Here is a 22,299-nt window from a genome sequence, read left to right on the forward strand (position 1 = left end):
CAATTCACACATGGAGAAAGAGGTTGCCCTCTGCCAATGTCCTTACAAGTCTTTTCTTTCTCGTCTTGTTCAATCCAGCTGCTGCTGGTCATCAAAGAAAGGGGTTTTGCAGAGCGTCAGAAACTCTTGTTTTATTAAGACAGGTTTTCTTCCTCTCCAAGAGGAAAAAAAAGTACTTTGCACATGTTCAAGGGCACGGCTGTTTCAAGGTTCAGAAAAGCAAGTATGAAATCCTTCCCCTGCCTTGAAAGCGGGTGGCCGTTGAAAATGACATCGGTATGTGCTTCTAAACCCATGAAATTTAGGATTCTTGATTCTAAAATTCACAATACAAATATTGCTAACTGAGCCAGCTTCAGCTTGGTTTAAAAAAAGAAATCATTAAGGAATGCTTAATTCATAAACATTGAGACTTTTGGCCCTAATACATGTTATGGACATTTATCATAAACCACGCTCACATATTTAGGGATGATCCAATGGAGGCCAACTCCATAATGGGTGAATATTAATTATTTCTAGGTGAAAGGAAATGGGATGATGCTTAATAGCCCGTTTTTCTCAATAGTTAATGCTGAGTCATTAACACGATGTTCTGACTCAGCACACGCCGTTCCTGAACAAAAGCATTTCCAGGAAGAAAAAATGAAAAGACCCCGTGGATGAACGTGGATGAAATCCAAGCTATTTGGTTCATTTGAGAAGTGTCCGCCAAAAAGTAGAAACAATTCATCTGCCAGATGACAACTCTGAGATATTTTAGGCATTAAAAAAAATTTTTTGGGGATAGCTGGGTTTAAAATCCTGCTGTTCTGTTCGCAGAGGCGCTGTGGCTCCCTCGGACAATTTGCACACTTTGGCACAACGTGCCTGAGCTTTTTCAGATTGTATGAACGAAGCATTTGCTAAAATGCAGATGATATAGAAGCCCTTCAGAGACCAGCTGGAGAATTTAGATCTTTTTATTTTAGCAACCAGATAGCTACGGGGCAGCGGGAAGACATGAATAAAATGAGATTTGGGGAGCAGCCCTCGTTGAACGAGACACTTGGGGCGGAAAATTATTTTTTCGGATACACAATTATTTTTCATTGCAAAAATTCAGTTCTGAGGACTCCATAAGGAAGAAGCAGGGAGAAGCGTCCTTATTGCCAGCTCTCAAGTCAAGGCAAGCAGAATAATTAAGTAAAAATGAAGGTACTTTCTAACCAGTTTGTAAAAAAAAAAAAAATCCAGGCGGTACAATGGAGTGGGAAGAATTTCTGTATTTGATCTCGACAACAATCTTGCAAGGTAGGCCAGGCTGGGAGACGGCAACTGGGTTTGCATGAGATGCTGGTTAACAGAAGCCCGGTTTACTCAATGAACTAGCTTTCAGGGTCAGTTCAACAAGCTGACCAGTTTGTGACTTAGCGCATTTCCATTTTTAAACGCCTTTATTGCCCCGTTAGGTCTCTCGAGTTCAAGGCAGCTGATGTTGGCATCTCCTCGTCGGATCCCAACGACAACCTTGCAAAGTAGGCTGGGCTGGGAGGAAACCAGTCCCCTCCCAATAGTAATAAATAATCCACATACAGGAGCAAGTACAGCCTTACATTAAGGGGCCAAGAAACCGCACCGAGAGGGGTTCGGCACCTGGCCACCCAGATGCAAGATTCCGGCCGGTGGATGATCTCCGAAACGCCGCACGGATTTGGCGACGCTTCCGCCTTCCACCCAGCCCTGGAAAAAGGAGATTTGTCCTCCCTCACGCTCCCCCGGCGAGGTTTCCTTAGAAGAAGGTAGAGGTTTTGTCACGGAGAAATGTTCCGGACTCCCAGCCAAAGGTCTCGGCCGCAGGCCGGGTTACGGGGCTGTGACGCACCGGTGCTGAAATTGACTAATGCGTCCCAGTGAGTGGTTGGCAACAGAGGGGTGACGACGCCCTTCTCCGGTGGGTGGGGAGCAGTGGGGGTCACATCCAGCCCAAGGCTGGGCGAATACCAGGATTTACTCGTGGTTTCAGGAATGCAGACGGCTCTCCTCCCAGAAAGAGCAAGCAAAGGATTGGACGGGCTGGATCGTTCCCCACTCCAAGTTAATTGAAAAAAATAGCTGCCTGGGCGGGACCCTCTGTTTCCTCGTAAGTGACTATTAATCAGAAAAACAGTACATTTATACCGAGGAACTTATTACCAATAGCCCTGGCTGCCTGTGCAAGGTCCAGACCTGGAGAGAATCAAATTTGCCATTTGAGAGAGGCCGAATTAGACTTTTTAAAATTTATTCTGGCTGAACCCCGCGTGGCCTTCCCAAAAAAGCATTCTTGCTCGATTCAGATTTCCAACAAACATTTCCCCGAGTTTTTTTTTTTTTTGCCCTTTCCCCCAAGCAACCCTTGAGGACTAGAAACTTGTCTTTACGTCCTGAGCTTCAAAACTGCTAGGTTTCAAGGGGGCTTCTTACCCAGGCCTCCGTGCCCTCTTGAAACCTAGATGTGGTATTGAGCCGTTTCTATCTGGTTTCTGTCAACACCAGGCTCGCCTTCTGTTTGCAAATTACTCAGCAGGTTTGCAGAAGGATTTGCAAAATGCATACCAGCGGGGGGAAAAAATCGCCTAGCAGTTTTAGATGCAGAATTTAGTTTCAAGATGCCTGTACTTGCATTTTGAAAAAGTAATACATTGTTCCCTTTCCTCTTGGGACCTCCGTGGTTGTGTAAAGTAAACTCCTATAAAAAGAAGAAGGGAAAAATTGGCCGGATGCAAAGACGCCCTGTGGCTTGCCTGTGATTGAATCCACACCTTGTGTAAACCCAGCCATCTGGCGCTTGTGAAACAGCGTGCGCTCCCAAACAAAATCTAAAATAATTTCACGCTTCTTTGGCCCTGCAATCTTGGCTGAATTTGCCTGGTCCAAAGTGTCTCCCTGCGTGATCCCCGTTACCGTAAATAACCACGGCTAAGCCCCTCTGCCGGGAGGCCGACCCTCCAAATTTCAACCCAAATTCCACAAAAAATCCATCAGCCAAAGATAAGCCGACCCTTGCCTTTTTAACCACAGTGTCAGGCGGCAAACGGCAAACCGTGATATCATGGCTGACAAAACCCCACAACGTTAAGCCAGGCTTTTAAAAATCTGAGCTGTGGCCCGCAGACAAGCCGAACCCAATTTTGGAGATGTATTTTGGAACCTGAACTTCTTGGCTTATCCGTGAATATATACGGTATATGCCTCCTCGACTGCAAGACCTCCCAATTCCCATTCTCCAGAGGAAGGTTTATAATCACAAGATGGACAGCAGACTGTTGGTTAGTGATTCGTAGTTCAACTTTTATTTAACTTACAGTGTTTCTTGGTAAGGAGAAGGTACTGGAATGTAAACATTAAGCGTGGAGTAAATGCAGCCCTCGGGAGAGGAAGGCCTGTGGCGGGCTACTGAGACTGCAAAGTGAGGTTCCTGGCATGATTCGCACCCAAGCCTGCTCAGGAACTGGAGCAGCTGCTTCTCTGACGGATCTCTGAGCCTGGGTTGAGGGTCTTGGTCAAGGGGGGCAGCAGATCCGAGCCATTCCCCTCCAGGGAAGTGGTGGGAAAGTTGACCTCAGCAAGCAGAGAACCATCATCGAGAGAGTCATAATCTGCCTCTGTCAATAGAAGAAACCCCCCAAGAATCAGGATCCGATCGGAAGGAGGGTGGGGAACATTATCCGCGTTGACCTGGAGACCCCAAAACTTCAAATCACGTAAACCATCGGTTTTCTTGGGACGCTTTGCACAGAGGCAAAGCTGGATTTTGGAGATGCAGGACGGAAAGGATCTCAAAGCTTTGGACCTTTGGGGTGCAGAAGACTTTTGAAGATACGACCGACTGGCCAGAAAACAAGAAAGATCAATTGCAGGATGGAGAGATCAGAGCAACGAAGACCACCCCCCACCCGAGGGATCCCAAAGGACTCGCGGAAGACCCATCCTTCTGAAGAAAAGCCATCTGGAGTCAGGAATTTGACCCCAACTTAATGACATTTAATCAGCCAACAGCAAATGGACCCTCTAAAGCAGAAAAAGAATGCTTTTTTTAAGCAACTAACTTTTACGAAGCATAAGGTTAGATTTACCAAACCAAGCCAACCACTTTAGAGCGAATGGAACCAACTTTGCCAGATCTCAGAAAGTGGAGAATTTAGGAAACTCTGCAAAGGAAATTCTAGGGGTTTGTCCGGCAAAATCTGGGGGTCTTTGCCGTACAATGCAAAAGAGACAGATTTTTTTTTTTAAAACTGATCCACGGGGGCAGCGTATAAAATTGCTCCTGAAGCCACTTGGGTGGCATCGATCTGCATTTATGAATTCGACAGCAGGTACGTCTCTGAGCGCCGAAGATGAGCCAAGCTAACCGTGCCGTGAGATTTTGCACAACGCGAGTCCGTCTGAGAAGGTTGGGGAGAAGTTGGTTCTTTGCATTCAAATGCAAAACCGAAAAGCGAATAGAAAAGCAAGTGCGAGGCGTGGAAAAATTGCAAATCACCTTCATTGGAGCTGGGGCCCAGGCTAGATTCTGTTCCAAAATCCGATTTTCCAAGGCTGCTTTTCTTTACCTGTGTTGTAGGAGCTACACAAGGGGAATAAAATTGAGAAAATGAAAAGTTAAGGTTAAGAAACAGGTGGGTGTTACAGGAGCAAAGAAAGATTTGAAGTCGCTGTGATTTCGTTCTGATTTATACTCTCATAGCTAGGCTAACACAATGTCCGAAACATTAAACCATGATTTAAGCAGAACAGGGTTATCGAAGAGACCCCAGGGAACAACGGAGCAGATCAAGGCCTTTAGGATTTCTTTCTCTCTCCACAAATCAAAGCAGAAGTTTTCAAATGAGGGCCTGCCACCTAACCCAACAAAACCCTGCAGAGGAATCAAGAATATGGATGAATATGAATATTGACTAATCGAGAATCTTGAGATTTGGGATTCAAAGAAAACCATTAAGGAGAGGAAAAGCATTTGTAGGCAAGAGGATCAAAAACTGTAAAATGCTTGGATTTTTGGACTGTTCCAAGGAAGCAATTTTATTGTTCCTCGAGATGGATCCGGGATTTGCCGAAAGGGGAAAGAGAGTTTAAAAGTAACGCACCTGTCTTGGGCAATTTTTCTCCTTCAGCAACTCCCACATCTTCTGGCTGTGGCAGAGGAGTCTCTTCAGAGGCTGCAAAAGGGGGGGGGGGGAAACTCACACATCTTGCAAAATCACAATTTACTTCCGTTTATGGGATCAAGTGCAATCTTTGACTGCCCTTCTCACTCCCAGCATCCTTAATCCTGCCACTCTGGTTGAGATTCCCAGCAGCCAGTTTATTTAAACCAGCCTACAGACCATAACATAATACTGGGAAATATCCACATTGATATAAACTTCCCTCATCATAGCCCTCCATATCCCTAGATACATTAAAATCCATTTGCTTCTTTATCCTAATAACCCCAGCTAACATTTTTGCCACCGCTAGAGTCCCTTGAAGAATTTAATCACAAAGAAGCTATTGAATGTAAAATGGATGAACGTCCAAAAAAGAATGTTAAAATGGGATTTACCGACAGTACCAATATTTAGGTAGGGGTTAGCGGTTGGGGAAATACAGGGAAGGGGAGAACGCGTTACCCCAAAGTTTATTTTTTTCATAACGTTTTTATTTTGGTTTGGTTAGTAGCTGTTTCTCTTCTACTTTGTTCTTTATATCTTTATTCTTGGGTGAGTGTCGTTCTGTCAAAGCTTAAGGGATCAAAAAAATTAAAATGGGATTAACCAAACCCTTACGCAAACGGAGATAAAAGCTACAACAGAGGGGCGTATGCTCCGTTGACTCTATGTCAAGGAAACGCTCTTTGATTGATTAATTTTTCATTTATTTCTCATAGTTATCGGACGGCCCGTCTCCCAGGACGGGAGTTGCTAATTCCCTTATATCTCCCCCATAACGTCTGAGAGGGGAAGATCTTTAGTCCTACCAAAAGCCCGTCTGTATTTAAATGCAGGGAGATTATTAACACAAGGGGTTAAGGAAAAGGGTTTCGTATAACTTATATATATGATTATATATGGGGAGCAAGAGATTTCAGCTGTTACGTGCAAGGCCTGGTGGGGGAATACAGCTGTAAGCCGCACATCTGGAGAAAGCGGAATGACGTCCAACTTTTGCAAAGCGAGACCCTCTCGTCTGGTCTTACAGCCTCCAAACCCCGCCATCCCCGGATTTTGCGTCTTCTTCCCTTGGGGGTTGAACCAAGAGTTGTTAAAAAGGGTCTGATCGCAAACAGCCTTACCATCTTTAGGAAACAGAACCTGTCGACGTGAATCTTCCAAGACTTGTACCGCTCCAGATTTTTCCTGACCAGGTATCTGTTTGGAAATGAAAAAAAATAATGTGAATTTTTCTTTCATTCGGACTCCGTTCCGCAACAGTGGATGAGTGCTTGCTGAGTTCATTTCAAGTATAGTCACAGCTTATTCCTTTACCCAAACACGGATAATGGTGGTGGAAGTAGAGATCAACAATTCATGCAAGGTTTTGGGGTTTACCTGAGTTTAAGGCAAACAACTTTAGCTCTTACATGACGTGTAGAGGACTGGCAGGGCAAGGCTGCTTCAAATAAATCTATTTATCTTTCAAGAAGGGATAAGTCAGCGCTCACATCATTCTCCTAACCAAAATTGGTCAGACTGCTGGACCCAAAGGTGACAATTTTATTTTTCATGTGCTTATAATTAGGCGCGGTGCAAAATCATTAAATACCATTTAATCGTATTAATGGCGGGAGCCTGCTTAATAAAGGGAACTTTAGAAAGCAAGCTGATTACAGGGAGAGTAGCAGGAATTATCGGTAAGGAGCAATGACATGTATTAAGTCAGCTTCACAATTTCATATTTTCAGATGTTTACATTCTTTTGAAGTTGGGAGTTGATTTCTGGACAAAGAAAATAGATTTATGGTCAAAAGACTTATTCTTCAGCATCAGGATGACAAATATACGGATCCACCATTCAGCGGTTTGCAACATGGATCCGCAACTGATAACCAATGAATCACGGCTCCAATGTATTGATATATAAATATCTATCTTTGGATCGATATCGATATACTTTCTTATGTATTTTTGTTCTTTTCCGCTTTCCCCTCCTCCTTCTTTGACACAATTTGTGTTTTTTCCTTCCCTTTGCATTTTGCATTTCGTTCGTAAAATAGAGATTCATTGGGAAAACATTGTAAAAGAGGGGGGAAAAAAGAGAGAGAATAGCAGGAATTCAATAGCCTTGGAGAAATGTCTTGAGCTAAGCTTTAGTAAACGATGGGATGGGAACTTTAGTCTAAAGCTGGCCAGAATGGCTCCTTATCTGCAGATAAAGGGAGAATGTTTGTACAGAAAGCAGGGGCTGTGAATCTACAGACCCTTTCTCAGCTAAAAGGGGGTGTGCGTGTGCATGTAAGTGTGTGCGTGCAGGTCACGACAGACAAACCAACCCTCATCCCAGCAAACCCACCTGGACAGAGAGAGTTTCTTTAGGCCACAAACTGCCCCAGATCCATTGCAGGTAGCTGAAGAGGACGATGACGCTCAGGAAAGTGAAGTTGCTTACCACCCCCAAAATGGCAGACGTCACGGGGAAGTTGTAAAGAAGGTACCTGCGGGGCCCAGGATAGGAAGAAAGGTTGGTTAAAAGTCCACGCTCCCACGCTTCTGGGCCTTTTGTTCCTTAAATTAAATTAAAGCCTTAGTGGCTGAATTTTGGCTCGGCTGACTACGGCGGGGTTCCCGTTGGTCCCGACTTCTCCTTTGTTGTCATCGGGTTTTTACGTTAAGTCAACGTGAAATGATCCAGAAAACGAGAGTGGGTTAGAAGCTAGAAGCTGGAGGGGACCTTGAGCCGGTCAGTTTCTCTCAGCCCTAGGGCGGAGGCAATGGCAAACCACTTTGAAAACCCTTGCCCAGAAAACCGCAGGGGCTCGTCCGGGCAGTCTCCGAGAATCGGACACGATGGAATGGATTAAAAAAAAAAGGTAAAATGCAGCTTGTTTGCCTGTTGATTGATTTGGCCGCCGATTTCCACGTCGTTCTCAGCCAATAACGCCACGCCTCCAGGATATTTTATGATGGCTCCCTTATTCCTTTCATCCCCTCCTATTTTGTGTGTTTTTAGTTTTTTACGTGGAACTGTTTTTATGTACAGTGGAACCTCGGGTTACGAACGCTTCTGTTAACGAACTTTTCGGGTTACGACCAGCTCCGGCCACAAAATTTTGCTTCGGTTTGTGAACTCCGCCTCGGGGTACGAACAGGATACGCGGCCATTTTCCCTCCCGTGACACGGTCCGCGGCCATTTTCCGCCCGACACGTGGTCCGCGGCCATTTTTCCGCCTGACACGTGGTCCGCGGCCATTTTCCGCCCCTGACACGTGGTCCGTGGCCATTTTCCGCCCCTGACACGTGGTCCGCGGCCATTTTCCGCCCCTGACACGTGATCCACGGCCATTTTCCGCCCGACACGTGGTCCGCGGCCATTTTCCGCCCCTGACACGTGGTCCGCGGCCATTTTTCCACCCTGACACATGGTCCGCGGCCATTTTCCACCCGTGACACGTGGTCGTAGGGAGGGGGACTCTCCCTCCAAGCAATAGCTGCCTCCCTGTCCTCCACGCCAGAACGGATTAACGGTAATTACACTGAACCTTATGGGGAAATTTGCTTCGAGTTGTGACCAATTTGGGTTGCGGCCAGAGTCACGGAACGAATTAAGTTCGTAAACCGAGGTTCCACTATATTTATACTTTGTAATGGTTGTACGCCACCCAGAGTCACCTTGTGTGAGAGGGGCGGCTATAGAAATACGATAAATCAATAAAACAAATAAATATGGAAGATGTTCCTTGCTCCTTCTCTTTTATGAACAATGCATGCACACTTCTGGTCTAGCTTTGCTTTCCATCCCATCGCCAAAGGCCCAACAGAAGAAGAAGTCAAGTCTCTTTGAAATCTTAGCAGGGAAGAATCGGTCCGGATGTCTAGAAATGAGCAGGGTGGGTAAAGCCACTGGCTGGCTGTGCAAGTTGACTCAACAGATGACGTTGAGGCAATTCACAGCTAACGCAACGCCGGGAGTTTGTATCTGTGATGGAATGGACTTATGAAGGCCAGGCTCAGGGAGATAAGCGTGTCCTTAGCCCCCAGCAGGAGTGTGGGAAGTTCAAGAAGATGAGGCTGGCACCTTCCTAAGGAATTCACGGAGTTGTGGCTGGCTGGCTTGGGAACCAGGGTCCAGTCTGGGGAGATTTTCTGTCTGGAGGCTGTAGCTAATAAACGCAACCGAACTGTATTTGCAATGTCCAAGAGACATTGGACATCAGTTCTTTGGGCTGAACCTGACAGTATCTCTAGAAAGTGGTTCCAACCCTGCTAAGAACAGTTGGGTTTGCCTGGCAACCAGAACAGATCCGGACAGCTCGCTCCCAATTCCAACCAGAAAATCTTCCCACGTTTATCCCCTCGCGTAGGGAAAAACGGAGCTTGCTCCCTTCCCAAACGCCCGGCATGACTCCCCTCCTCACCGCAATCCAGTGAAATGCGCGTGGATTCTCAGCTGCGCCCCATAAATCTGGATTCTAGTGGTTTGGATTTCAATAACTGCCCCAGTGGTTGGGATGTACTACAAAGAAAGCGAAAAACAAAATACGGAGGTCAAGGCTGTGCAATTCCTGCCTGGCACGCTGTATTCTCAGATTATTTTCCCACCACATGCCCTACAAAAAGATAGGAGAAACATTTTCCTGATCCCAAACATTGTATTTCTTTATTTGCGTGGGTTTAAAAAACGCCCAACGACTCCGGGCGCTTTACACTACAAACAATAGAATAATAACATTTAAAAAGCAAGAGATGTTTGAGAAGAACCATACAAAAGAAAACCAAATCTTATAGGGGCTTATCACCAATCCTACACCAAGGCCTGGGGTAATAAATGCTCTATTTCTCTGCAGCGTCTTTAGAAAAAACTCTGCAATAAAAAAAAAAATTGCACTCAGAAGCTCCAGCCAAGCACCCCTACAAGGTTTTAGCTACATGTTAGAAAGGAGAATAGGAAACATACGAAAATCTGACCCCCAAATTTCCATTTCTGTACCTTTATACAGGAGAACGAATAAAAAATCTGGCATCTGTTGGAGCTCAAGAAAACAGCTTACCCAGAGATCACTCACGGAGATCATGAGAACGGTGAGATTTGAAACTGAAGCCTTTTAAGTCTTATTGTCTAAGCCAGTGTTTCTCAATCTTCAAGATATGTGGACTTCAATTCCCAGAATTCCCCAGCCAGCATGCTAGCTGGGGAATTCTGGGAGTTGAAGTCCATATATTTTAAAGTTGTTCAGGTTGAGAAACACGGGTCGAAGCTATGCTGGCATTCAGAGGGATTTTAGTCCCCTCTAGTGGAAACTCAAGGACCAGACGTTTCTTCCCAGCTTCCAAAATTACATTACACGATTGCAACACAATTAAACCAAAGTTCCCCAACTTGATCCGCTTCCAGAAGGGCTGGATTTCAACGCCCACTGCCCAGATTGGCAAAATGAAATCCAACATGTTAGGACAGCTCTAAATTAAGAAGCGCCAAGCCAGACTGTGGGCTTTACGTCACTCAGATCTGGGATCAAATCTCTGTTCAGCCAGTTCTCTTTACCTGCCCCACTCCACAGAGGCGTAGGATGGGAAAAATCAAAGCCTTCTTTAAAAGATAGTTAGTTTCTTTAAAGTTAGATATCTGCCTTAGAGGGAGGGAAGTAGGGGAATCTTCAGGGAGCTGAATTCAAAGCTTCATAGGGGACAAAGAATATCTTACCGAATCTTCTTTGTAATCTGAGAACAGCTCAACTTCCACAGTTTGTTTCTGTTCCGTAAACCCAGTTAGGAAGAGGCCAGCAAAAGCGAGCGTGTCGAGCATCTGCAACAGGCCTGAACGATAGTGTAACATGGCCTACAGGAAGGAAGGAAATTCATCAGTAAGAGGTCAACAACCCATGAATCGCTTTGCTACTGCCCTTTATAAAATGAGCAATGTTTCACTCCCTGCTCAGACAAAACCATCCAACCTAGACAGGTCAAAGAGCTGGGTCCATCTCCATTCTGACTCAGTAAACCCACATAGTAAGCACAGTGGTTAATAAAATGTGGTTTGCTGCAAGGTGGGAATCAGGTTTGGTTCACCCGTGCGAGACCAGCTTGAATATGAGCAACTTCGTTTTGTTTTCCCCCCTCTTTCAGGCTGAAGATTGAGGCATCGATGTATTAAAGTAATCAAGATTGAAGAATAAATAGGCCAGAGTTTGCCTCTCAGCTGTTTTCCCAAGAGGTCCCGATAGGGTTCCAGATTTTCAGGACCTGCGTTCTCCACAAATACTGGGCAAGAGTTACGTTCTAAAGTTTCAACCTCCTTTTGTTGCACTTCAAAGTAAGGTTTGGCCATCATCCATCAACGTGAAATTAATAAAGGGATGAAGTTATCTAACACACTTCAGCCCTACCCTTTTGCAAGAGCCGATCTAAAAAGCTGATCCTGTCCATCAAAAATCTAATCTCCTTTGAAGGTACCTGGGAACCTCCCATTTCTGACAAGTAAACGGGCAGATTCAAAATCCCAGACTTACAGCTCGAGCCGACGAAGAAATGACCCGACCGCCTTTGGTGTAACAGGAAATCACAACCATGAACATGCCCAGATTCTGATTGACGGGAGACTCGGGCAATTCCAGTTCAAGCGAAATTCGATAGGGTTGGCCATACATGAGAACCTGGTGGAGGGAACAGAACCTCTTTATCTGTGAAACTCTTAACATTTCTTCGTTGGTGGGGCTTCATCATCAGATGGTGATGAATGACAAACTAATCTGGCCAACGGGGAGAAATACTGGAGGCCGAACTTCATCTTACACATTCTACCATATGGGTTGACCAAGCCTACAACCCAGATGAAGTCTGTGAGGAGACCCTTGCAGGGGACAAGCCGGCGTTCCTTCCTTTCAAGCAACAAGGAGACAAACACAACGTGGGTTGAGTCAGCTCAACAGGTCTTGCATGGGGCAATAAACTACGCCGACTTAATTGTCGGGTTGCGCAGAATGGGCGTCGCCTCGTAGATAAAACCGTGCGCCAAGAATTCCAGGCCTGATCTGAATTTCACCTTATTTCTTACGCAATTTCGAAGCGGTTTAAAAGGAATGTCGTGCCACTGATGATGTTTCTGTGCCGAATGCAACGGACTTTCCTGCTCTGGCATGCTTGCGCCCAGAGACTTCTATCTGGTTGCCCGCATCCCGTTTCTAACCACCCGTGGCGACCAAGCTAGTCCTTAACAAGTTGCTTTCCCCTGCCTTAAAAGTTGGAGAGAAGGAAGGAACGAGGAATCCAAATCATCAGAAGTTGTGGAAGAACAAAAGCTTCACAGCTTCTTCTTCCTGCAACCATGTTCCATTTAATTTCAAAACAGAGCAGTTAAAAGAAAATCAGTTACCTGGTCACGGCTGTCCTTGATGAAAGAAATGTTGGCTACAGGAAAGGAGCAGAGTTCAGGCCCTGGGAGGCCACAACCTGTCCTGAAAAAGGTCAAACATTTCCCCAAATCAGATTCAGATGATGGTTCAGCACACCTGAGATTTATAGATCCACTTCTTTGGGTGTCATTTTTTGGGCAAAGAATCACCCTACCAATTAACCGAGCCTGGTACAAAAGAAATTAGACTTAAATAATTCAATGGTTGGGAATCTATTTTGGGCTCTAGAAACACACAGTCCCTCCTCACATAAACACAGTTTTTCTGCAGCATAATTTAGGATACACTCTTGCTAAAGAACCTGAGGACAGAAAGAAGTGCACGTTTTCTATTGCTCCCACACCAAATTGGTTCTATAGCCAAGAAAAAGGATTTTAACCAGATTTAGGGAAAACGTCCAGATGTTGAAATGGAGCAGGCAGGCTCAGATGGTGGACTATTTTTCCTGAAGAATTCCAAGCTGAGACCTCACAGCTGGAATTTTACAGCTTTCAGAGAGGGTTGGACTGAATACCCAATAAAATCGCTATCAGCTTTTAAAAGTGCATGATTAGTGGCCCAGTAATTCCCACTAAGCTGCGTGTTTAGTTTAAACATTCAGGAAAGTAGATCTGTCTTCGCCAGATGCTTACACAACAGCCAGTAGAGACGATGCTGGGTGAACATCAAATTACAAAGTCGGAGGACCACCACAGAAAAGTCCCTGCTCTGCTGTTAACCACCACCAAACAACTGTGAGTACAGAACCCAAAGGATGACTTTGGTTGATAAGGGGCCCTGAATTCCATCACCCATCCAGACCCCATCAACGAAACTAACCTGAACTGGTAGTGCACAGGACTGACGTAGCTGACCGTAGGCATGTAAGAATAATAGAAACTGCCGTAAAGGAAGATTGAGATCCACAGCAGTAGTAACAGCACGCAGAGTAGAATGGCCGTCTGCAGGACCGTGCGGCGCACCCTCAACATAAGCAGGGTGGCTACTTCTTGCGCCCACGCCAAGAAAGGTCCGGGGCTTCCTGACATGGCACCGTCTGGCGAAGGCAACCCACGGCGATCCGGGAAAGCAGTCAATACATTACGGGATCCACCCGCCTTGGAGAAACAAGTGCCCAGCTTTGGCAGCAGGAAAAAGCAGAGAAATATAACAGGAGTCCCTTGTGCAATGAAGAAGCTAATGAAAACAAAAAATTACAGCATTCTGGTAATTCTAGCTGGAAGACAAAACGTGGGCAAAGAGGACTGGCTTGTGGATGGCACGCCACTCCATTTGTGCAATTGTGGGTTTCCGAAGGCAGCTTGGCTTCATGAGAAAAACAGGCAGCTTAGAATCAGCGAGGGCACCAGAGCATGCTAGATGGGGGGGCACCAAACCTAGGCCCCCCTTCCTCTTAGAAATTAGGCTGTTCTTTAGACTCCGCTCCCCAGGGGCCTGGAAGGTTCCTAGGGACGGAAAAAGATAAAATAGATCCAGGGTTATTGCAGGAACCCGCTCTTGCAGATCCGGACTCCTTCTTGCATTCAACTTTTGCCTGCAGGATGGATTTTGACCAGGATGGAGTGCTACATTTCTCAGACAAAAGAGGGTAAAACAGCAAAGGGTGGGATGTAGAAATCCTAACCCCTGAGAATTCAGCCTCTGACCCAGTTCTTTACCAATTCTGTTTGGGTAACTCTGATGGCGCTGGTCAAGAACTGGGTTAGAGGCAACCATTTTTGCAACTCCTTGCAGAACATTTAACCACCTCAGCATATTGAAAAGCAGGCACCAGTTTTCTAAATGAAAGGACACGAGTAATGCATTGGGTCCCCAAAGCCTCCTCCTTTATCTAAGCGACGCCAAGGCCTAGTTTGAAACAGTTTTTTTGTTTAAAGAATTTGATTTCTGTAAATGGGGGGAGAAGAGAACAGCATATAAATACAGTTACGTTTGAGTTATTGCAGTGCAAAGCTCCTAATTCAGAATTCAGAAACGGGGGATCGGAGCTGCACAAATACCCCACCAAAACAAAGGATTTAATATTTCCTTTTCGCAGGCGAGAATGCAAACCTTGGGCCAGGAACGAATTCAAAATCAGCTCTTGCTTCAAAGTTACCGTCCTAAATTGCTAGGAGGAGTAGAGACCTCCAGTAAAATCCCAAATCAAAATTCAGGCATGCCGACATTCAGAGACACACCGGCTCTTCTGGAGTTCGCAAACCCCCAACAGAATTACTCGAGTCTTTTGTACACCTGCCAGTGTTTGAAGACTGCGAACCAGAAAATTTCACCGTTCTCCAAAAGGACACCTTCTGATTTACTAATACTCTCTTTACACCCGCATCGTGCTCTGGCTACCGTACAAGAAAGGCCTTTACAAATTGAGGATTACATCCCCTTTCCCCGCAATGCCTGATTTAGTTTCTAGCTAAATTCTAGGGACTCTTTAGGACATTAAACATAAATAAATAATCAAAACAAATCCATGCAGAACTAATACAAAACGAGACAGAAATCTGCAAATTTACACATACAGAGGTTCCCCGTTTTACACACCAAGGGGGGGGGAGGGAACAGGAGAATAAAGAAGGCATTGTCCCTTTTTATAAAGGAAAGTGGGGGGACCTGGTTATTAGAAACGGGGAGACAAAGAGGACAAGCGACATACAGTATCCAGATCTTGGTTTAGCTTGTTTGGGAGAAGGGAAGCTCCCCCCCCAACAAACCAATGTTTACATCCCATCTCAGTTTGGAAGAGAAACAGAGGCTAGCAAATGCAGAGAGATGCTGGAGGGAAGCCGGGAGGCATAGGTGGGGAAGGAAAATATGGGGGAAAAGAACGCTTAAGTAAAATGGGGGGCATGTTGAAAGCCCCATCCTCCTGGCTTGCAACCCTGGGGGAGGGCAGAAAAAAAGCAAATAGGGCATGGGGAGTTTCCATTAGGGAGAAGATTAAAGCACCTGAATGACTTCCAGCGCTGCTGCTGCTGCTCCTCTGCCTTCTCCCTTTAAACTCTTCCCCCCCACCTTTTGTCTCTTTCCCAAATGTGGGTCTGGCTCTACCTCTTCCGGGTTTGGCCCCGCCCCCGGCGAGACTTCGGAAGGGAGGGGGAAGAAGAGGAGGAGGAGGAGAGGCGGGCCTTTTGGCAAAGCGGCTGCAGCCGCCGGCGAGCATCTTCCAGTCACGTGGCCCGAGGGATGCTGCCGCCTGCCTCCCGTTTCCATGGAGACCGGCAGAAGCGGGGGACCACTTTGGTGCCTTCTCTTCCTCAGAGGCTGAGGGAAAGGATGCCCGTTGGGCTCCCGATCAGGAAAATGCTGAGCTTGAGAGAGGTCGGCCAAAGGCTTCCCTGCTTTCTGATTCTTCTAGCAGTGAAACAGGGATCCTTAATTTCATAATTAAATATATCTTATCCTTCCTTAGGAGTTGGGGCCTGCCTTCGCACAACACTAGATTTGTGGGGCTACGTGTCTATTCCTTGGGAAGGGAATATCCAATATCTATATTGCGAGTCCTTAAAGAAACTGAAGCTCTGTTAAAATAAATTATCCAGCTTTGTTTAAAAGCTTGCAATTCGGCGTACTGTGACAATGCAACCATTTTCTTAGCAGGTCGGGTGAACCAGGTCATCCCTCTAAATTGTAATAGGACAAACATGAGCCCCGAACATTATATATACCCAGCCACTGATCTGGCAAAAGTGGAAAGTTTATCGCAATCATGAATTGTGGAGCCTTTGATCTTTTAAGACTCGGGCACTGGATCATTACATTATATGGAACTGAGTCAGCATTATAACTCAAATTATTTCTTTCTATAACTTCCCCAAGTTTATAGCACAATCTTAAAACTATTTACTCATTGGTAAATCCCATTTAGTTTCACGGGACACACTCCCTGTAAAGACATTTAGGATGATGGCCTCACAGTGCAATGTAATTCACGTACCCTTTTAAAGGCAACCCCCACTGAAGGCATCTAAAATCAAGTCACTAACCTTGGTGGGAACATTGAACGGGTGTCTAATCGTACTGTAAAAAAGCCATTTGGAGTGCAATTCTGTATATACCCGTTTAAGAAGTTTTGACCTGGTACACATTTTACACTAAAGCTTCAATTTCTTTACCTACAGTTCAATGAATAAGCCACAATTGGCTGTGTTCTTATAGCTTAGCATGTTGTGTGAACAAATCATGGTTAAATAAACCCCAACTTAGAACAATGAGTCATCAAGTTAACAGGAACCTACCCTCTGGGAAGTTAGGAGTGGGTTACAGCTTTAAAAACAGACCAGCATATGCCTGTTTAAATAATCTAGAAGAATGATTTAAATTCTAGCCTAATAAAACATCTCAGCCCACGAAATCAGCCCAATGCTGTAACAAAACATTGCTAAAAATAAATGGGCTGTGAAGCCCTGTTTAAAAGTTATCGTGGGGCCAAGCATAAGATTTCTTGGGACAGGAATTTCCAACATAAAGGAGATATTTATACTGCACAGTCTTAAAGAAACTGTAGCTCTATTAAATGCTCCAGCTTTGCTTACAGGAATGAAGAAACCCCTCTTCTAAAATTATGCTGGCCAAATATATATGTGATATCTCAGGCAAAAATAACAAAACAAAACAAATCTTTTTTTCTTTTTCCTTCAGAGGTATGTAAATGTTGGGGTTTAGATCCCTTTAAATCTTTTAAATCTCATACATCGTCTGTTTGAGAAATCATTTTGCGCTTGGCTTTAGTTGATAAGCTGTAGTGTTTTTCATTCTTCAACAATCTTTTAAGTTTGACTTTGGGTTCACTTTGGTTGCTATGTATGTTTCTTCAGAGATGTGCCCACGTTTGCCATGGTTTGTTCCAGCTTGTTTCTTGAATAAACTGGGTTCATAGAACATAAGCCATAATTTCATTTCCTTTCCTTTCCTTTCCCCCTCCCTCCCCTCCTTTCTCTTTTTCTTTCTTTCTTTCTTTCTTTCTTTCTTTCTTTTTCTTTCTTTCTTTCTTTCTCTTTCTCTTTCTCTTTCTCTTTCTCTTTCTCTTTCTCTTTCTCTTTCTCTTTCTCTTTCCTTTCCCTTCCTTCCTTCCTTCCTTCCTTCCTTCCTTCCTTCCTTCCTTCCTTCCTTATGCACATATGTTACAGACCTCACCCACAGGGCTCCTTTCAAGGTGATGCAGGGAAAGAAGCTAGTTTGTGTAACCCTGATGCCCCATGAACTGGGAGGGCTACAAAAAAAGGTTGGCGATGGGTGTTGATGTCAGATTTTTAAATGAAAGGGATTGCTGACAATACTGCAGCTCCCTGGCGTTCATATTTGCACAAGGGGGGGGGTTCGCAAAGTCACACAACCACTCTCTTTTGACTCCGCTCCTCCCTTCCTGCCCCCTCCCCAATCAGCCTCTTTCATAATCGATCCTGGCTACATCAACCCCCCTTTCCAATCCAGGTTTGGAAACGAGGACTGTCTAGGTGGGGGTACCATCCGCCACCCCCCCGCCTTAAGAGATGGTTTGGTCCCAGCATTAATTGCCTTGTAGCATCCTCAAGGTATCGATCAATGGAATTAGATTTCATCTCGGGCAAGATGTGCCAAACGTCTTAGGGAGCTGGGGCAAACAGCCGCGTCGGCTCATCCGCCTTGGAGAGGATCCCGCAGGGGCTGCTGCAGTGGGCACCCCCCCCCCAGCTTCCTGTGCCACCCAAACCCAGGTGATCCTACCCAGATCATCTGAGCCTCCCGCCTGAACGGTCCGACTTTGCTCCATCTCCCTTCTCAGCGGAAAACCTCTACAAAGGTGTGTGGCTTTTGGCTTGACCTTCTCTTTCTCTTTCTCGAATTCTTTCGATCAGGTTTGGGAACGAAAAGATTTCCATGGCCAGAATAAAGCTCATTTCTGCAGGGTGGAGAAAAAGGTGAAATGGGACCTGCCCTATTGCTCTGGGATGCTACGGAAGATAGATAGATAGATAGATAGATAGATAGATAGATAGATAGATAGATAGATAGATAGATAGATAGATAGATAGATAGATAGATCGATCTTGCTCTCCATTGGGGTTGGGAGCCACAGATGGAAATAGGAAAAAAAACAAGCCGAGATTTTTTTCTGTCTCTCCTTTCTGGGAGAGGCTCTGAGTGGCTTTGGGTGTTGCATCGGGACCGTCTTGTGTTTTGTAATCTCTCTCCTTTTTTCAACAGATTTTTTTGTTCTTTCTTTTTCTCTTGGTTGCATCTGATAGCAGAGGAAGAGGAGGAATAGGTTGTGGCAGAAAATGAATGGGGGAGGTGGGGCAGGGACATTTCAGCATGAGGCGGGGGACATTTGTTGGGGGGGCTGGAATTTATAAAGGATCAGACCCAAAGAGATGTTTTTCTACCGAGAGAATCTGGGGAAGTTAATTCAGATTTATCATATGCAAGATTTGGTCACTGAAGGAAAAACAACGAACCTTCCTGTTTTTGAATGAGGCCCTAAAGGTCATTTTGATGCTTAGTTGATGGGAAGAGAAAATGGTCTCTTTTGTTATTCTGGAATTATTTTTATGTATGGTTATCCCTCTCTCACACCTTTCTCCCTACGTTCTTCCTGTGTCTACATTCACACATGTCGAGGACACGGATTTATTTGTGACTTAGTATGTTGTGTGAACCTAACTACACCCCAAATGTTGTCAAGTGCGGTTTATGTGTTGCATGAATCCAGCTGGGTTGGGGTTGCTACGAGCAAGCTAAGGAAACCATAGTTTTTCAAGTTGTGGGAAGTCAGCCACGGGGGCCCCTGCAAAAGGTCAGTTTGGAAGTGAACCAACCTGTTTAACAATGGTGCAAAATGACATTTGTGCCATAGTAGATGCAGCCCACACCCTCAACCCCCACTGTGCAAACGTGGGCCTAGTCATGTCACTAGTCCTCAATTTAAGATCCAGAGAGGGATCCATTCATGCTTCAGTGTCATATTCTGTGCAGAAAAGAAGCAGGAGACAAGAGATATTTCTCATGATAGTCAAGAGATCTGTTGCAAGGATATCCTATACACCCCAAAGAAAAATATTCTTAAAACAAAGATATACAGTTCCCAGGTGAGGCCCGGCAAGACTTTTACTAAGTCAGACCTTAGTCTAAGTCTTGATGACATGACCGGCAGTTCCCCTCCAGAGCTTCAGGCAGGAGTAACACAGGGATGGTACACTTTGGTTTGCATTCATAAACTCCCAACTGTACTCTCTACCCTACTCCACCTCCTGGAGAACAGGTCACAGGGTTGCAAACCTACTGACGCCCACTAGGTGGCGCAACACATTAGCGGTTTCTAAATCGCTTGGTCGCCATCTAGTGGTCCCCTGCAGTACTGCAATGTAGCCCTAAGCTTAGATGGACCACAGTTCTGCTTCTGTAGAAGTTGCTCGCAAGGATATGATCAGGAGCAATTTCAAAGAACGTCTTCAACATTTCCACTTTGCCATTATGGCCAACGGTCTTTGATTGTCTTCCTTCTCCTCCCTGGCTTCCCCAGCAGATTCCCCATGAAGGGCGAAACTCCCGTCAACAGCACAATGAGCATAGGACAAGCTCGCAAAATGGTGGAGCAGCTGAAGATTGAGGCCAGCATGTGCAGAATAAAGGTGAGGAAAGGGAGGTGGGGAAGGGGGAAGGTTAGGGAGAAACGAGAGAGCTGGGCCACCAAATCCTATGGATGCTTTTCGGTGCAGAAGAACTGGGCCTCTGCTCCTATGATAGCTTGCAACCTGGTTGGCCTATCGGGCCAAGCGATGAGCGGTTTCTTCAGGTTTGAGGAGAAGCGGGACAACCACCTTTCGTGGATGGTTTAACTGGGCTGGACCGTGATCCTTGTGGTCCCTTCACAACTCAACGACTCAAGGGCTCTAGATGGGCCTAGGCTACCGGGTGAAGCCAGCTAGGGCAGAAGGCCACCTCCCCAGTCTGCAGAACAATCATTCCCAACCTCTTTAGGAAACGCGGCCATTGGCAAAAAATGGTGGGAGTCGTAGCTGAAATTGGAAAGACCACAAGCTAGGCATGGCTGGCTGAATACAATCCAAGTTACAGGTTGTCAGCTTGAAAGGCCTTCATGGGTTAGACCTGGGTATCTATGAATTGCCTTCATCTTGCGGTTGACCAGAAAGAGTGGGATTTCTCCAAGACCCTTCCCTTAAGGAACATCTTGAGGGATCCCTGGGGATGAGTCTTCACAGGTATGGAACACCATTTTATGGGGCTCCCACCTCTTGGTTTTGCAACGCTGCTGAAAATTGGTTATTGGATGTGTGATGGAGACCTTCCTGTTACAGGTTTGAAGGCAGGAGGGCCCGATCCTCAGGGCACCCTTGTTTCGTCTTGCTATCATTTTTATGACAATTTTGTTGTAATTTTCACATCCTTAGGTTAGGCCCTTACAGCCTTGTTTGGATTAAAATAGCACTTCATTATAATAAGCACATAAATAAACGTAGCGCATTAGGTGAAAACAACTGAATCGACTCGATAAACCATGGTTACACAACTCCTGGTTTGGAGGGATGTGAGAATCTAGTCTGAGTGTGTTCGCGCAACACACTAAGCCATAAAACTAAAGTGACAAACAGTTGTGTCAACAGAACACGCCTAGCCAATGTATGGCTTAAAGGATGGTTTGGTTCTCACCAGCCTTAACATTCATTGGTTTATTTAGCTTAGTTTTAACCACTATTGTTTATAAACCATGATTATGGTGCAGCACCTTGCCCAAACACGGGTATTCTGGTTTAGTAAGGAATGAGGATTTTAATTCTTATCAACTATGCCTTCCTTTTACAGCCAATGTTTGAACAGCAGGTGAACCTCTTACAGTCCTTGGTGCAATTTCAGGCTTTTAACAGCCTGATTTCAAAAAGCCCTCCGTTTGGGGGCTCCAGAGATCACGTTAACTCCAAATGAAATGAAAACAGGCACATTTTGGCCAGACGAAGGCTGCTAAAACTCCCACCTAAATACCCTAGACCGGTGTTTCTCTGGCTGGGGAATTCTGGGAATTGAAGCCCACACCTCTCAAAAGTTGATGAGGGTGAGAAATAGTGCCCTAGACAAATGGTGGTGGCTCCAAACCTGGGCTGCAGTACTCCAGGTAGCCACTAGGGGGCAGCAAGTACAGTTGCTAGTTTTTCTCTCAGGGCTGCCCCCTGGTGCCTATCTAGAGTACTGCAGCCCAGATCTTCTAGCCCTCAATCTTCTCGATGCCATCTCTCCTTTGCCGTGCCCGGGACGATAATTGGTAACTTACTGGGAGATGCGGCAAGCCATGATTTCCTTTTTTTTCCCTCCCCTCCTTAGGTGTCCAAAGCGGCAGCCGACCTGATGACCTACTGCGATGCCCACGCCTGTGAGGATCCCCTCATTAGCCCCGTGCCAACCTCGGAAAACCCCTTCCGAGAAAAAAAGTTCTTCTGTGCCCTGCTTTGAACTATTTTTGCTCCCTCCCCTGATGCCGGGTCCTGCCTCCTTCCTTTCCCCCCATCCCCAGATACTCATCAGTCAGTGCGGAGTCCGGTGGCTCTATCATTGGGGGCAGAGAAGGGGGGGCTCCACGGCAGATCGGTTTTCTCCTGCAGAGCCCCCCCCTCGACTCCATTTTCCCAGGCTCCCAAAATCAGGATGAGCAGCAGAACCTCTTTTAACGGCTCTAATTCAACAGCCCCACTTCCCCCTTGAAGGAGGGGAGCTGCTGTTTGCTCTGAGGGGGTGGGGGAAA

General features: G+C 45.7%; 2 protein-coding genes across 3 annotated transcripts; one reads left to right on the plus strand and one right to left on the minus strand.

Annotated features, from left to right (window-relative positions):
- Positions 1-3,294: 3,294 nt before the first annotated feature.
- Positions 3,295-15,644, minus strand: BSCL2 (BSCL2 lipid droplet biogenesis associated, seipin). The gene is made up of 11 exons (XM_007440937.3): positions 15,516-15,644; positions 13,392-14,017; positions 12,533-12,614; positions 11,670-11,813; positions 10,865-10,999; positions 9,579-9,676; positions 7,516-7,657; positions 6,299-6,374; positions 5,112-5,183; positions 4,508-4,591; positions 3,295-3,626 (listed from the first exon to the last, which is right to left on the minus strand). The coding sequence occupies exons 2-11, from the start codon at positions 13,598-13,600 to the stop codon at positions 3,466-3,468; spliced, it is 1,203 nt and encodes a 400-aa protein (XP_007440999.1). The 5' UTR covers positions 13,601-14,017; positions 15,516-15,644; the 3' UTR covers positions 3,295-3,465.
- Positions 15,645-18,225: 2,581 nt separating this feature from the next.
- Positions 18,226-22,263, plus strand: GNG3 (G protein subunit gamma 3). 2 transcript variants are annotated; one of them, XM_088137323.1, is made up of 3 exons: positions 18,226-18,348; positions 20,068-20,176; positions 21,882-22,263. In XM_088137323.1, the coding sequence occupies exons 2-3, from the start codon at positions 20,078-20,080 to the stop codon at positions 22,008-22,010; spliced, it is 228 nt and encodes a 75-aa protein (XP_087993449.1). In that variant the 5' UTR covers positions 18,226-18,348; positions 20,068-20,077; the 3' UTR covers positions 22,011-22,263. The 2 variants fall into 2 exon arrangements, with proteins under 2 accessions (XP_087993449.1, XP_007440996.1); XM_007440934.4 differs by having other exon boundaries at positions 18,272-18,348; positions 20,071-20,176.
- Positions 22,264-22,299: the final 36 nt, after the last annotated feature.

This window comes from Python bivittatus, unplaced genomic scaffold (genome assembly GCF_059951505.1).
Source record: "Python bivittatus isolate LINGU-HERP-01145 unplaced genomic scaffold, Pbiv_v1 ctg000180_np1212, whole genome shotgun sequence".
NCBI classification, from domain to species: Eukaryota; Metazoa; Chordata; class Lepidosauria; order Squamata; family Pythonidae; genus Python; species Python bivittatus.

Coding starts and splice junctions, on each gene's coding strand:
- BSCL2 (XM_007440937.3), bottom strand. CDS start 13,600: ATGTCAGGAAGCCCCGGACCTTTCTTGGCGTGGGCGCAAGAAGTAGCC. Junction 7,658..9,578: donor GCGCATTTCACTGGATTGCG/GTGAGGAGGGGA, acceptor TGGGCCCCGCAG/GTACCTTCTTTACAACTTCC. Junction 5,184..6,298: donor GGTTCTGTTTCCTAAAGATG/GTAAGGCTGTTT, acceptor CCCCTTTTGCAG/CCTCTGAAGAGACTCCTCTG.
- GNG3 (XM_088137323.1), top strand. CDS start 20,078: ATGAAGGGCGAAACTCCCGTCAACAGCACAATGAGCATAGGACAAGCT. Junction 20,177..21,881: donor CCAGCATGTGCAGAATAAAG/GTGAGGAAAGGG, acceptor TCCCCTCCTTAG/GTGTCCAAAGCGGCAGCCGA.